Source organism: Macrosteles quadrilineatus, unplaced genomic scaffold (genome assembly GCF_028750875.1).
Source record: "Macrosteles quadrilineatus isolate MER2022 unplaced genomic scaffold, UCM_ALF_1.0 Scaffold_7__1_contigs__length_78375512, whole genome shotgun sequence".
NCBI lineage: Eukaryota > Metazoa > Arthropoda > Insecta > Hemiptera > Cicadellidae > Macrosteles > Macrosteles quadrilineatus.
In genome coordinates this window covers 25,484,175-25,501,395 of record NW_026542600.1, presented here as the reverse complement: position 1 = coordinate 25,501,395, position 17,221 = coordinate 25,484,175, and the positions used below count along the sequence as shown (strand labels likewise).

The following is a 17,221-nucleotide window of genomic DNA, read 5'->3' as shown; positions in this document are numbered from 1 at the left end:
ACAAAAACCTATTCACCATTGAATTATCGTTTACTAATGGACAACCACAGAGAACATTGAAGTTTCATGGGTAAAAATACCCAGACCACCTTTTCAGCAAGAAAAAAAAAGATTTTGTTTTGACATCAACAGCTGAACTGAACAGCAGGGAAGGAATTAGTGTCACTTTTCATTTTTTTTGTCAGTTCAGTTTGTCAGTGTCAGCAGCTGAGCTAGTTGAGTTTGTTGAGTTCGTTTTACGACGGTGGTACGGAGGTACGGTACATACAGTTTTGTCCATGTCAAAAGATGTCTGTTGCATTTTCAGTGCGATGTGATTTATACGCTAAATATGGAAACAACAAATAATTCCGTGTGGGATGTTGTATTACTCAACACTTTTTCAATCGGGAAGAAAAAGTATAAAGTGTATTTCCATAGGCAAACGTTAATTTGGGAGAGTGAAACACCACCGCACTGTAAGTGTTGTTGATTTTTTACAAGTTGAGTCCTAGTTTAGTACAGTATTTAAGTTGAATATATGAAAGACATAGTTAAAGAAAGTATTTCAAACACAGGAATGTTAACTCTCACTACCAAATTTTACATAAGTTATATCAAATATATATGTTACTGTCAACCTGTTGGTAACAAACTCGTTCCTGACAAACATTAATTTTAGTAAACCTTTAGGTTAACTCATCATTGTCAAACACATTGACAACCCTCAAGACAACTAGTACCACAATTTCAGTTTCAAGCCCTTCAATTAAAGGCATTAGGTCTACTTTAAGATCAGTTTTTCGTTTTTAAGTTATCTCACTCCCTGATTGTGTAGGTTGCATAGACACGTATTTATTGGCGGAGCTTCAACATTCCTGTTTACATTTATTTAAACTTACTTAATATTCTTAGACCATGTCCTCATGGACAGTATCTTACTTATGTCGTATTTGTTTTTGGCTGTTTTACATTAAAAGAAGGTAAGTTCCCCTAGTATACTGCAGTGGTCGCGGTTAGTAAGTTTCAACTCTGCTGCACAATCATTTCCTTTAATCTAGCCAACTATTTTGCCTTGTGTTCCTATTAGGTTGTTCACCAGATAATTTTGTGGGTTTTGAAATAGTGTTCTACGTTTAGGGAAATGTACCTTAAAGCTGCTGAAAACAAAACATACTCAGATTTTTTTGGGCCTATGCAGTTAAGTTAATAAGTAGCCTAATGTTACATTGTTAAAAAGTTTATATAAATTATTTGATGGAGCTTTTATATTTGGGGGGGGGGTTCTAGCTAATTCTCCACCTGGTAGTAGAGATGGGAATTACCGTTACTTTTGAGAAACGCGTTACACCGTTCCAATACAACTTGGTAACAGGTTACAGTAACCTGTTAATTTTGTAACCTGTTACCGGTCCGTTCCTCCCCCACCACACCGTGACACCCAGCCCCAGCTCGGCGGGCATGTAACGAAATTCTCGCTGGGTGTTATTGCTCTACCCTGTTACTGGCCGTATGTTCGTTCTGGCTCGGCTGGGCTGTAATGTTATTATTCCAGCTTGGCGTTACTCTCTGTGGGTGGTTTATTCGTTCCAGTTTGGCCGTAATGTAACGAAATTCTCGCTGGGTGTTATTGCTCTACCATGTTACTGGCCGTGTTCGTTCGTTTCGGCCCGGATGGGCTGTAAGTTAGTCTATATGGGTGTTACCTAGGTGGACGTTTCATTACGGCAAAACTGGAACGAGTGATCCTCTATTATAATAAAAGCTTAGTTATTATAAGGCAAGGGTGTTGTATTCATAACACAAACTATATGTTTGAGACATTTGTAGTATTACAAATTATTACAATCCTAACAATCTTTATAAAATGAAATATTATAAAGTTAGGAAAAATATAGAATAAAAATTGTAAAAGCCTATAAATGTTAACGATTAATAAACGTGTACCGATAAGTTTGTTTCAACCGAATTTGGTTTACTTTAACAAAAATCTATTTGCATTTAAGAAAAGGAGTTTTTGCACATGTTCAGGTTTCAGTCTTGATCTTCTTTCAGTTATTATATTCCCAGCTGCAGAAAAAAGACGCTCGCAGGGCACTGAGGTTGCTAGAGTGCAGAATTTTGATTTTACCAAAGAAGATAAAAGTGGGTAAAATACTTGGTTTTTCTTCCACCAAACAAGCGGGTCCTGTTTTCTTTCAATGCAGTCATCATCTAGATATCGGTTTAATTCTACGATGGCAACAGAAGTCTTGGTGCCTGAAATAAAATAAATATGTAGGTAGGCCTAGGTGCTTGTTCAAAGTTGCATAAAAATTTAAATTTCAGAAAAAGCAATTCCACATTATTTAGTAGTATTAATAGCCCTATTTTTGGATTTCAAACAACAACTTGCATATTAATATATTATGTAATATAGAGTTGTTAATGTAGCCAAAAAGGTTTATAGCCAAACCATATTTGCTAACCAATAGATTTTAATATTATTTTTAATTTTTCAATTCATATATTATTATTATTATTATTACCTGTAGGTTTCTTTGATGCTATCATATTGTCCAAGTCCGTCCATACAGAAAATTACTCCTTCTTTGCTGCTTCATCATTTGCTACATTTGTCTGCGTCTGGGTATTAACCTCTTGAGTTTGCTCTTGTGATGTCTTCTCGTATCTGTTTTTCCAAATTGCTGCAAGCAGCTCAGAGCAGTGGTTTTTTATGGATCTTGCAGCAGAGTCGTCCTTGAATACTGCTAACTTGAATCGTGGGTCAAGCAAAGTAGCTAATGCAACAGTTTTGTTGATTTCCATTCCTCCCAGTCTGGAAATTAGGCCGGTCTGTAGCGCTTGAGTTACATTTTGGGTTAGTTTCGAAAATTTCTCTAGCAACATTTTACTGCATATTGACATGAGGCAGTTTGTCAATCCAATAACTTGACTACCTGTGAGGTAGGTTTCCCTGCTCATATTCCTTGTTACATCTTCGAATGGCCTTAAAACTGTACACAGTTCCTCACATACAGTCCACTCATCCTCAGTCAATACCGGAATGTCTTTATTAATCAACGCGATTGTGGTTTTCACTGCGTCCTTAAGTTCTACAATCCTTTCGATCATGTAAAAGGTGGAATTCCACCGTGTGGCCACTTCTTGTTTGAGCTTCTTAGGTTCTAAGCCCATAGTTCTCTGAGTTTTTGACAGAGTCTCACTTGACGTTGTACTTCTTTTGAAGTGAGACACGATGATCTTTATTTTATCAATCAATTCTTTGGGGATTTTTAAGGCGTCTTGAAGGACCAAGTTTATTGTGTGGGCAAAACATGGAAAATATTTCCATTTCAGCTCGTTCACAATAGCTCCCTTAATATTTGCTGCATTGTCAGACACCACCACATTAATCTTTCCTCTAAGATTAAATTTATCTGCTACTTTCTTAATTGCCATTGCAAGACTTTCGCTAGTATGTGACTCTGGCAACACTTCGCAGTCAAGTAAAACTGACTTAAGCTCATCAAAGTTATCAGTTACATAGTGGGCTGTAACTCCCATGTAGCTTTCAACACTTGTTGAGGTCCCGGTGTCCGTGCTTAAGCAAACGCTTTCGACACATCGCAATTCGTTACGAACAGTATTGAAACATATTTCATACTCCGCAGGGAGCATACCATTAACTATAGTCTTCCTGTTAGGAAGTTGGTAAGCTGGGTTTAAGGCGTACACAAAATTTTTAAACCCTATATCTTCTACGACAGAGAACGGCTGATAGTCCTTAATAAATAGATCTAAGAGGAGCCTGTCTAGTTGTTTTCTTTGTAATTCCCCAATCTTTTTGGGGTGGGGCAAAAATGTCTTTAGAGTTGCTTGAACTTTCCCTGTCGGTACATCCTTAGTACGTTCCAGCGGTTGTGCAGGCTCATCAATGTTGGAGCTAAACTGAGATTCATTGGTTGAGTTATTTGAGTTACCTGCGGTTGTCAGAAATGCCGAATTTGGACTCTGAAGAGTATCATCAGCACACGCACGTTTCTTGTTAGGAGGCAATCCAACAGCAGTATGCCGCCTCTCGATATGTTTTCTCAAATTCGTGACCGTAAATTTAAAATTAAGTTTCTGTCCGCAAATGTCACAAGTAGCAATTTTATTTACATTGTCAGTCACTTGAAAATGTGTCCACAAATAACTAGTTTTAACCTGTTTACTCATATTCGTCACAAACAAATTACTTAATCACAAAACAGTAACTAACCTGAGAAATAACTAAGAGCGAATGTCAATTTAATTGATCAGTGATCACACCAAACAAACCCACGAACAAACCTACGTGAGTTTTGCAAGTAAAGACCTGTGTACCCCCCACTTCAGTTTCACCAACCTGGCGGGAATGTAATGAAAACAAAATTCTCGCTGGGTGTTATTGCTCTACCTTGTTACTGACCATGTTCGTTCGTTTCGGCCCGGATATACTGTAACTTAATTCTAGCATGGGTGTTACCTAGCTGGACATTTCGTTCCAGTTTTTCCATAGTTAGTGGAAACAAAGTAGTTGGTATTTTTATGGACCTTACAAAAGCTTTCGACAGTATATCACACAAAATACTTTTAAATAAATTGCAAAATCTGGGTATAACAAATCGTTATATAGATTGGTTTGAATCATATCTCTCTAATAGAAGACAGTATGTTGAGATTGTGTCTGAAACAACTGGTAAAATCTTAAAACATAACTCAAAAATGATAAACATCAAACATGGAGTTCGACAAGGCTCTATTCTTGGGCCTTTGTTATTCTTGTGCTATGTGCAAGGAATGCCCTCTATATTAAAAAGCTTTAATGGTAGCAATAGCAAGTTAGTTCTGTATGCTGACGATTCAAATTTAATAACATCATCTAAATCTTATAATGATCTTGAAATTGTGTGTAATGAACAATTAAAATGTTTTCAATCCTATTTCTCAGAAAACAGTTTATTTTTAAATCATGGAAAAACAAATAAAATGTTCTTCTCAACAACAGTGCAAAATAAAGACAATCCGGAATTGTCCATATCAATAGAGCAAAGTCAAGTAGAGACAATAAAATTCACAAAATTCTTAGGTTTAATTGTGGATAACCATTTGAATTGGGATCTTCATGTTCTTCATTTAGTAAAAAAGATTTCTTCAGGATTATACGCCTTAAAAAGAATGTCATTTTTATGTAATCTAGAAACACTAAAATGTATTTATTTTGCTCATATACACTCACATCTGTCATATGGTCTAGCAATCTATGGGGGCACTAGTGCACAAAACCTAGATAAAATACTTAAACTTCAAAAAACGGCTTTGCGAATAATGTTAAACCTGGAACCTAAAACATCTGTAAGAAACAACTTTTCACAATTAGATATACTAACTGTCTATGACCAGTATATTTTAGAATGCATTATCTCTGCCAAAAATAACATTCATAAGTATGTGTTTCGCAAAGATATACACGTATATAACACAAGAAACAGAGATCAAATAGATATACCCCGGCATAACCTCACTTTTTTCTCAAAGAAAGCAACACAAATCGGATGTAAATTTCTTAATAAATTACCATCAAATCTGAAAACTAATATACACACAAAGGGATTTAGGAAATTAGTAAGAAAATATCTCCAAGATAAAACTTGTTATTCTATAGAAGATTTCTTTTTATAGCTCTATTAATCCATCCTATAATCAAGCTTATTTGCTACCAGCAAACTAGAGCTGGTTGTAGGTATATATTTACAAAAACGATTTCAATGATAAAGAAGAAAAAAATACAAATTGCAAGATCTAGTGACTGGTGAGCGAATTTAATAAATTTGTCTTTAGCCTTTTGTTATGTAGGACTTAACTAACCAAAAGAGTAAAAAATGTTTTAACTACATTCATAAATACACAGCATTAATAAAGGATTGTATTGCATAGATTTAGCAATGTATGTAAATAAAATAATGTTAAAATAAGAAACATAATGTACTTGTTAGTTCTTATTTCTGTGACTCTATTCATGTATGTATGTACAGTTTGAATAAAGATGATTTGATTTGATTTGATTTGATTTGATTTGATTTGATGATTATTGTTGGTGTTAATGTTGCCACACTATGTTCAGTTCTCATGTTACGTTAAATTCCGGCTGGAATGGAACGTTTTCTCACATTTTATTAGCGAATTTCCCTATAGGGAAGTAGCTATTACCGTAGGTCTCATGGTAAGACTTAGGCCCGGGACCGATTTACTTTTTCATTTTAATGTCTCCAGAGGCCAAAAACACCATTCGTTCAAATTTTTATATATGTATATATATAGATTTATATATATATATATATATATGTGTCCGTGAACACGATAACTTGAGTAATTTTTATCCGATTTTGATGAAATTTGGTTTGAAGGTGTAAGGCGGGATAAACTTGAATGAGTTCGCGATCCAGCATGATCGGACCATGGGAACAGGGTTTTATGGGGGGTTTTATGGGGTAAAAATTGGGTTTTCTCACTTCTTACCCTCAAAACACAAAATTTCCCAATTTTTCTCTAAACCTTCTTAAAGAGCTTAAAAAAACAAACAATTCAGTATATCAAAGTGTTTTTGTACGGTTATTGGTTACGGAGAAAACTAAAAAAATGGTAAATTTAAAATTCCCATGTTATTCTTATGGAGAATATTGTAAAATGTTGTAGTTTGCTTGTTTATGGATATATTTTGATCAAACTTGGCAAATTTATTTATTTTATAGTAAGCTATCAATATTTTACTAAAAACACACTACTTTATTAGTTTCCTTGTAGCAGCAAACCTAGGTACTCGTTAAACCTAATGTTATTTAAATAGATCAATTGAAAATCAATTCGGCCAAATGGAAATTCGCTTGGACGGCAGGTTTGCTGCGGCGGGGGTATTATTTTAAAGACTTTTTGTTGCTTTCAGGACTTTGATCCTGACGGAACCGGTACAGGAGATCAATTCATAAGCCAATGAGCGCAGCGTTACAAAAATAACAGGGTATTCTGAGTAACGTGTTATCTTGATAACAGGTTACAATTTATTAACAGTGTTATTTACCCTGTTACGTTAAATAACGCCCATCTCTACCTGGTAGATTGATATTATGTACAGCTCACTCACTTCTTATTAAATACCATACATAAAAAATGTTCATTGGGGCAAGTGTAACTACCCTGGACAAAGAAATGTTTCACTTATCCCACTTGTAAAATTGTGGGAGCAAGTGTAACCACAGTTGAAAAATCTAACCCAAAAGAATTCCAATAGATTTGAAGTGTAAAATTTAAAAAATCGGTAAAAAAAATTTTTATCTCAAAAGTGCAAAGGAATGATAAGTTATATTGGGCCTCGTTCGTATGAGGAATCGATAGAAACCATTGCTGTTTCAAAACGACAACCGAGTCGACCGATACGCCCATTTAAACTCACACGATCTAAAGTCACGCCGGCACAATTATCGTTGTTTAGGTAGCGTTTTTCGGATGAAATGCGAACAACAATAGCCTATATTATTCTGTAGCACTTTTTGTCTAAAAGACGCACAACGATATATTGTTGCATATGAATGGGATTATAAACAGCTTTTTTTTGAATTTTTTCCATAACCATAAGCGTTCAACTGTACAACGTTTCATTATACAAAATTATTTGTTTTTTATGTTCTACAAGATGGTCTTGATGAAAATTGGACATTTCTATGTTTTTGGGAGAAAATTTAAAGATAAACCAATGTTAGAACATTTAAAAACCCTAAAGTACCCCGTTCCAATGACCCCATCTTGCTGGTTTGTTAATTCATTCAAGTTTATCTTGCCCTACACCTTCAAGCCAAATTTCATCAAAATTGGACCAAAATTACTCGAGTTATCACATTCACAGACACATAAATTATACAGTATGTCTACCCGCCACTGAAGTCACTGATTTTACTAGGGGATCAAAAGTCCTTGAAAACTAATGGATTTTTTTTTAGATTTCAAAAGTCAAAGAAGAAATTGGGCTTGTATACTAAGTTGTACAAACCTGCCTTTTGTAAGCACCTTGCTACAGGCAATGATTAAATTCATAGTGCAGAATCAGAGAGCAAATATATTTTATGAGCAGGCAATCAACTCAAAATCGCTACGGCACAAAATATTGTATGCCTGACTGTCTGATATTCAAGTACTTGAAAAGTATTGTTTTGTCGGTACCAAAGATCATACGTTTTAATTGTCGTCTCCCCACCTAAAGACACTGAAAAGTCTCTTAAATTTAGTTTGATCAACTGGTAGACACCCTGATATGATTGTTTTTGCTGATTTTGTTTTGCCATTGCTGAAGCAAGTAAAACTGGAAACCTTGACCTTTTGAATGTGAAGGGCATATCTATGGGATTTTTTGGAACTCGTGGCCAGAAAGCTTCTTCTCCCTTGAAATCATAGGTACCTATATACAAATTTGAACCTCTTAAAATTAACTGAATTAACTTAAGTATATGGTACTGAAGGTATATTCTCTGGCTAGTGGCCGAAAAAACCATATGGTATATTCGTAAGACTGTAGCCTATGGAGTACGAATTCAAGACGAAATATGAAGTGATCTAAGTTATAATGCCGTAACCCCTAGGTCTAGCTTGAAGTAATGTGAAAAACAATCCCAGGCTCGTGCCTAGCATCCTAGGACAAAAAATAAAGAAAAATACTGTAGGTAGGCTACTTAACAGTTCAGGGAATTACCAGTCTTTGGCACTGTTCCAATGTAAACCTGTCTTACTCTGTTTGTATTTTGTAATTAATTTTTATTGTTATTAAAATGTAGATTGCAGATATTCCAAATAAAAACAATGTGCACGTATGAATTGCAAAATAAAAAAGTGAGTAACTATTTAGTCATAGAAAAAAATTAAACTACGAGGGTTATTCAGAATGGGTAGCGGAATTCTACCCCTGGAAATTTACCCCTATGAAAAAATGCCGATGTCACGAGGTGTGGGGCCTATACACGAACGAGAAACCGGCCGCGACTGGAAATTTACCCCCATTTATTATTAAATAATCAACCTGTAATTGTTTGCTTATTAAGTGATTTGCCATACCATGGAATTTTCTCCGGTAATCTACCCCCCCCCCCCCTTCCATGGTTAAATGAGACCAGTCCGACACCGGAATTCTACCCCTGGAAATCTACCCCCGTGGTTGGCTACGCTACGTATCGGCCAAGATTCATTGTTCTAGTTGATTTTATTAATTGGTTTATGTAAATCAAAAACTCTTCGGTTAATCTTTACCTTCTAATATCCAGTATTAGGTTTGGTTAGTTCAGGTCAGGTTAGGATAAGTTAGGTTACCAATTAATACAATCAACTACATCAATGAATCTTGGCTGATACGTAGCGTAGCGGACCATGGGTCGTAGATTTCCAAGGGTAGAATTCTGGTGTCGGACTTATCGAATTTGACCACGGGGGGTAGATTTCCGGGGGTAGAATTCCGCGGTCGAACATTTCTGATTTGACCACTGGGGGTAGATTTCCAGGGGTTAAATTCCAGTGTCAGGTTTATTGGGATTTTGATTAATAACAACTGTTAAGTAAACCGTGAAATGTGAGTTGATTGATATAAATAATAATTTATCCGTCCTAAAAGTTTCCACCCAGAGATCTACCCCCAGACCTGGGACTTTGTTCATCATACAGTACCGGTACAAATTTTTTATACATGACAAAATGACGTAGACGTTTTTTCATGGGGGTAGAATTCCGGTGACCCATTCAGAAAGTAGAAAATGTTTTAGAGTAAAATTTTACAACATACATTTGAAAGTGCAACTAAAATACTACTTTTCTATTTCTGCCAACAATCATGCAAAACTAGGCACTTTTCACTTTTCTTAGTGTAGACAAGCTTTGAAATTCCTTTGTCGGAGACAAGACTCTGGAGCTCCTCGCCATTGAAGCGCTGTGCTGCTAACCAAGTCTTCATTTTGGGAAACAAATAAAAGTCACTTGGAGCAAGCTCTAGAGTGGATGAAGAAAAATCCATTCAATATATTTGAAGGAGGGTATAGTCATTAAAAAAAAAACGCCAACCTCAGTTCATCCACTTTGAACTCAATTCACCATTTCCAGGCAGAAGACGTTTTAAGACGTTGATCCGTGAACGGGCAATAAGTGTGTGAAAACTTGATGCTCATTTTCTTTAGGCTTTAAGCTTTAGGCCATAATCCTGTAATACAGACCGACCGCACATCACAGATAGAATGATTTTCAATTGCACAAGAACGTTTAAACTTAAATATTGCAACAAAGAGATCAACAGAGCTTGTTGCTCAACAACACTTCCACTGTGATGGCTGGATAGTCACTTAGAAGGTGAACACGACTGTAGCCTACTTGTAAGTGTGAGATTGATGCACCTGTCGGCATCAGACAGATATGTTCCTTTTTTTCTGAATAATACTCATATTTAAAAATTCTACATCCATCATGTAGGCTAGTACATTTTATATCAGATTATTTTTTCGTTAATATTTTTTTTTAATTGTAATTCATAACAGGCCTCTAAATTGATTAGAATTAATCTGCATTTTCCAATTGTTATTTATGGGGGAACCGCACCTTACAAGGCAAACATTTAACCCTATTTTTAAAACATCAACGTGTGTGCATGAAATTTCTACAAATATGGTTTATGACTCAACAAAGCTTTAGTTGGCATGTTGTTGGTTTTTTTGTTCAATAAATCAATTCTTTACTCAGAACGTACCGGTACAGATACATCGTACATGAATGCGTCATTAGCCTATGTTTAAATATATTTATACAGTATAACAGCAATTTTTAGAAAAAAATAAATTACTTAACACACTCACTCCCGCGTGATGTGAGACCTTACATACAGAGGGGCGTGACGGCTGGGACTGAACCTGTTAAAGTTAAAAAAATCAACCAGACTGTAAAAATAATTTGCTTTTAGAAATGTTTCCAGTTTCTTTTTAAATTTTTTATGCTCTGTTCCTTCTTTATGTCATCTAGAAGTTGATGGATAAATTTAATGCCAATATACCGAGGACTTAGCTTATATTTATCTTTTTTATGATTTTTAATTGTGAAATTTTGTTTATATCTAGTATTGTAGGCCTAATTGTGGATATCCTTTTGTCGCTCGAATTTTAATTAATCATTTTTTATATAAAGAGTTGTTCTATAAACACGGAACTGTTAAAATTTCCAAATCATTGAAATATTGTTTTAAAGAATTTTTGCTAGAGGTTCTTTCTAAATTTAGGATGTGTCTTATAGCTTCCATCTGAAATAATAAAATTCTTTTAAAATTTTGATTAACTTACTCATATCACCATAAATTTAAATGCAATAAGATATATGGAAATGAATATGGGTATAGTAAACTTTTGTAAGGGTTTGTTAATTGCAAAAGGTTAAAACCCACCTAACCAGAGGTTAGCTTTACACAGCAGAGGGTAGCTTTGTGGTCTTTTAATTATAAAAATTCCAGAGCTTATTTTCTTACAAACATGATCAACATGTTTGGACCAGTTTAACGTTTTGTTAACTATAAGACCTAAATAAAATCTTTGTGTTATTTTCAAAATTATTAAAAATTGCATTGTTCTTTGAATTTTTACAAGAAAATTTAACCAAAGTAGTTTTATTCTTATTTAGTAAAAAGATTGTATCATTGAGGAAAGTGTTAACAATTGAAACGGCATTTTCTATTTTGGATTCTATACTTTTTGTATTTTTGTCATGAATTGACAAACTGATGTCATCTGCATACAAACATAGTTTGCTATTCTGAATTTTATTAGTTATATGTTCCTGCATACCTCCCAGATAACATAAGAATAGGAATGGTCCAAGAACCGATCCTTGAGTAACCGAATATTGTACTTGCCTTAACTTGATTCGATATTGTACCATTGTACACTGGCATGCTGATGCCTTTCTTCCAAATAAGACCTTATCCAGTTCAATTCTTCACCATATATACCATAATTGTTAAGCTTATTTATTAAGCTAGGCTGGTGAACTCTATCAAAGGCTTAAACGTGTCTAAAAAAGCACTAATAATACAGTTTTCTTCATCCAAATTGTTTAAAATATCTTCAATAAAAGATATCTTCAATGCTTTTATGGTGGACTTGTCGGCTGTTTTTTTTTTTTTTTTTTCGGATGCCATTAACGGTCATTTGTAAATTAACCTACAGTAGGCTCCCTCTTATCCGGACTTCTCGGGACCGAGGCCAGTCTGGATAGCGGATTTTCCAGTGAAACCGATGTCTCCAAAAACTCATTTAAACGGACCGATTACATGCATACTGTATACGGTATTTGACTTAAATTTAAGAGAACATCGTATTTAGAGACGTGATCACTGGTTTCAAATCTTTCTCACAAGAACAGTCGTTTCAGTACCGTCCACTTCCTGCCGATCTAGTCCGGTTAAACCGATGTGCTGATAAAAATTGTCCTGTTAAAGAGATGTAATTTCCGCAAAGTGTAGTCCGGTTAAACCGATGTCCGGGTAAGAGAGGAGTCAACTGTAACAACAAATGCACTTTCTAATGTTCAGCAACAATAGGTAACCAATAACATTTTACTAATAAAAATTGAAATAGGCTATTTATAAACTCTCCCAATTCCAACTTGTCGATTATTTTATTTCCCTCGGCCAGGGGGGCCACCTGTGCCACGAGATATATCGCCACCATTGCCGAAGATTGTACAGTACCGGTATATACATTTTAAATTAAATTAATTTAGCATAAGCTGTAAACTCCAGTTGAAACTAGCTATTATAAAATTGTATGCAAGTTGATTGAATTGATTGGAACTAGATAAATGGCAGTACATGTCAAGGCAATATGTATTTGCTAAGCGATAAACACAGCATAACATGATAACGTAATTATTTGATACCTTTTTTCCACAGACATTATATGACCCATACATCACTCCTTATCTTCTTTGACTACATGATACAAATGATAGTTATATGTAGTTACTTTGCCATAATAGGGGTTGAAATAAGTGATAAAAAGTTGCTTTATGTGTCCAACAAATTTTAATAAATTTAGCAGACTACCATTAGCATTCCTTTAACAAATAGCTAGTCATGAGCAACTATTACATCGGTGGATGTACAATGACATCTGTTCTTAAATCAACTTGACACATTTTAAACCTTTACTAAAACAAATTGTTATTTGTAATGGTTTATTTTTGTTTTTGGTATCCCTGGTGGTATCATCTTTATGTTTAGGGGTCCCTAAAGTAGTTTCTAGTGAACACTTAGACAATTAAGCCTAATTGTTAGCTTTAAATTTCGAAGCAGGTGCATGTAAATTTGACTACTGTCAACAATACTATGATTTTTACTACACTAGCATATCACAGTAAAAAATCCAAGTTTATAATTTTACTCAGTTTCAAGAATTGGTTAAAATAAAGTTAGCTTTTTTGCTGCTTTATCCCAAAATTTAAAAAAAAAATGCTTAAAGTCTCTGTTTTTGTACAGCATTTGTATTAGTTCCTGAAGTGAAAACAAGCTCTAAAAAAGTATATTTACCAAGAAGCTCTGTTTCACATAATCACTAACTCAAACTCAAACTCTTTATTTGTCATAAAAACATTACAAATTTGAGCATAGCTCATGTAACAGATGGCATGTCAATTATAACTAGAGTGTAAATTAACTATTACAATTAATTACAATTACAATTATTACAATTAATTATTAAAAAATCAAATATAATGTATAAGATATAGTCTAACAAAAATGAGAATATATACAGTACAACACCCCTGACTCAGACAGATGTGCTCATTTAAAAACAAAATCGTCCACTTTATAAGGACATGTTGCAGCTAGATGAGTTTCCAGTTTTTTTTTTAAATGTGTTAGTATTTTTTTTTTATCTCTGGTGGAAGGTGATTAAACAGTTTAATTGCCATGTAATATGGACCCTTCTCCAAAAGAGACAATCTGCTGCATAGAATGTAATAATGTCCTTTTTATATTACAGAGGTTTGCATTTATCTTGTAATACTAGCACTATTTTTTTTAAGTCTTAAAAGTAGTTGATCCTATTTAAATTTTCTTATCTTTACATTTTTTAACATGGATGTCTACTGAATAGCCATTATAATATTAAGACCCAATAGTGGAATCATTTGAGTCACTAACATTCTAGATGCAAATGAAATACAACCTATTTCATTTACAAAATAACAGTTTAGTTTGTTGAAAATTGATATTTCACCTACACCTACGAAGCAATCACACTCTGAGCATTTTCTAATGTGAAAAGATGTCAAAAATAATATTTCTAATCAAACGATATTTTCTATTTAGTACAAAATGCTTCAACTTTGATGGCATGACCCTGTTTTCCCTAGAAGATTATTAAGTGTAATTTTGACTTTTCATCAACACAGATTCATTTATTACTTCTATGATACAGATTTTACACATTCCCTTTTGAATATTATATAGTTTCGCCCAATTGTGTTCCCTACTGGTAGAACACTATTTGAAATGTAGCTGTAATTTATTTGTGAGTGAATTGGTTTCTATCAGTAGGCTATTTAACGATCTTGCTCACAATGACTCACTGAGCAGTAAAACCCATTCTTAGAGTTGTTCACCTTGAAAAACTCATTAAATGCCCATCAGCTTCTTCATATTACCATTACAATGCTACTCAATTTGTATGCTGATTAGCTGTAATGGCTTGCCCAAACTGCCAATTGTATATGGTGATATGGACTGATATATGGATTGATTCCTCCAGATGAAATTAACTGCAGTACAGAATACTTTCTCTAATTTTATATTCAAATTTGTACTTAAACAATAATTTGCATCAAACCCAAATTGTCAAATTTAGGTTTGAACTTTTGTGGTTGTGTTTGTTGTTGATGGTTTTGATGTGTTGATTTTGTTTTACGGACAAAATATTGCGATTGGGTTTATGATAGATTTATTTCCATTTATTTATTGACCTAAAGGTTACAAGCTAAACCAAAAAACTATTCTATCGAAGGTAATTTTTCACTAGATTCAATCGAACCCAATCTGCTGGGTTAGTCCTTTTTTATCTGAAACTGAGAGTTTTTGTAGCCCCATGTTTAACCATCCCTCTCATTCCTTCTTACCCACAGACTGTTGGGCTTTAGCATAAAAATAGTCAAACAACTAGTGAAATTAGTGTTTGTTGAGGGTTTAACATCAAAAAGATTTACTGTAGAGATAAGTGCCTTAACACTGTTCCACTGCGTTCTTCCTCAAATCGAGTCCTGCGTAGGATAGTTGTTCATGATTAAATCACTTTCGAAAATTGAGCCACAATTCAAAGTAGGGTACAATTTGTTGGAGAAGATAGTTCAGATACTCAGAACAAGTTTGGTGTTATGGTACAACAAGACCATATAGTCTGTAGCTGATCGGGTCTAAAAGACAGTTATAATCTCTGCTTGTGGAAAGTCCATTAGCAGGCTTACAAGGTCACCTGGATACTGGATGCTTCTCTAATTAGGGAAATTGGATCAACAGTTTCCCAACCATTTGATTATGTGAAAACGGGGCTTGCTTTATTGATGGGTTTGCTCTGAATTACTGACTTGACTAATTGGCAATTCATAAGCATTCCAGTAAAATATCAATTTCTATTAAATCTTGACAGCTTCCAGATTCTTTGGATATCGATATCTTGCTTTAATGTTTGAATTACATAACAATTTACCTCTTACATGACTTTGGTACCTATCACAAGGTAGGTTGTGCAAAGATTATGTGTTATGCTTATATGGTTCCATTTTTCACTATGTATATGTGGAGATTTTCTAATAGCCCACAGTTAAAAAGTATCTGTTATAGTGATAAAAAACTGATTGTGAAATATTAAAAGTCAAAAGTAATATTTCATTTTAAAGATTTAGACTAGGGATATTTTTTTACGTTCCTGTTATTTTTAAGGTTAAGTCATTCATGCATAGGGAAATAGATTAAAATATTAGTGTGTATTTTTGTACTATTTTGTGTTTTGTACTGTACTATTTTACCGCCACTATTAAACCTTTTATTTTCAATTTATTAACCTTATTATGAAACGGTGTGTCATAATATTTTCATAAGTCATAATTATTTACCAATTTACAAATTTTTTTTTTTTAGTAGGCCTACGACTAATATTGTTTGAGTAAATGTAAATATACATAATCTGGTATTATGGTTTGGAATATATCACACGAGTCTGTAAATTAAGATCCCCAATGAGCTTCAGCCGCGACCATCGATTTCTCTCTGATTGATATCTTGTTTACTATGACGAGACTAATCGTCGCCTAGTGGTAAGACCAGTTGGAATACTGGTGGAGAAAGTTAGGAATACCATGTTGATGTGAGATTTAAACTAGCTCGCTTGGCTGCGACGGGGCTTGCTGGAGACCTTAATTTACCTTCCTCGCAGCATCATATTTTGCTTCTGTACATTCACGCTCAAACGTGTGGTTTTTATGTTCAGAAAGTGAAATGTGTGAATTGTTGCAGCACGCACCAGTTTACCAATAAATGACATTATCGCTGCCAAGTACATCCACAATGATGACCAGAGCTGTTGTTCAACTCCGTCCGAGACTGGAGTGTCAGAAGATGTGGACACTGTCCATCTGGACTTCACCGTCCACTACGTGGTCCAAGAGAAGCAAAACGAGTGGAAGTACAAGAGAGTTGACTTCAAGGGTTCGGATCATAGACATGTCACTAGCTGGGTCATGACACTAGAAATTATGCTGAAAGGTGATTTATTACCTGTAATGTCCTTTCTTATACTGCATGTTTAGTTGGTAAGTTATACAGCATGTAACAATATTTACTTGTACTGTATCCAGGCCTGTGGTTACTGGTTAGTACGTAACACGCTATGGGCCTGAGAGGTAGTTGTGAACCCCCCCCCCCCCCCCCCCCCGATTAATAAGAATACAAAAATTCAAAGTAGGCATTTTACGATTTGTATGCGCGTCCGCAATATAACAACGTTAAGGCTCGTTATATTGTGTTTACTTTTGTTATGAAAAAGAATGGCATAGTAAAGTCAAAACAAAACTGTTAATTACAATAAGTTTAACTTTTACTTACACATTTATATTTCCAAGGGTGCGTTTTTAAAAGTAAAATGGGTTTAATTATAACATCTTTGTTATGGGTCATGAAGAT

General features: G+C 34.5%; 1 protein-coding gene across 1 annotated transcript in view; it reads left to right on the top strand.

Moving 5' to 3' along the window:
• Nucleotides 1–211: 211 nt before the first annotated feature.
• Nucleotides 212–17,221, top strand: part of LOC128999109 (ceramide kinase) — a 32,407-nt gene continuing 15,397 nt past the window's right edge. The window contains exons 1-2 of the mRNA XM_054425469.1: nucleotides 212–458; nucleotides 16,556–16,804. Of these exons, the coding sequence (XP_054281444.1) occupies nucleotides 332–458; nucleotides 16,556–16,804 (376 nt within the window). The 5' untranslated portion in view covers nucleotides 212–331. The remainder of the gene's footprint in view (nucleotides 459–16,555; nucleotides 16,805–17,221) is intronic.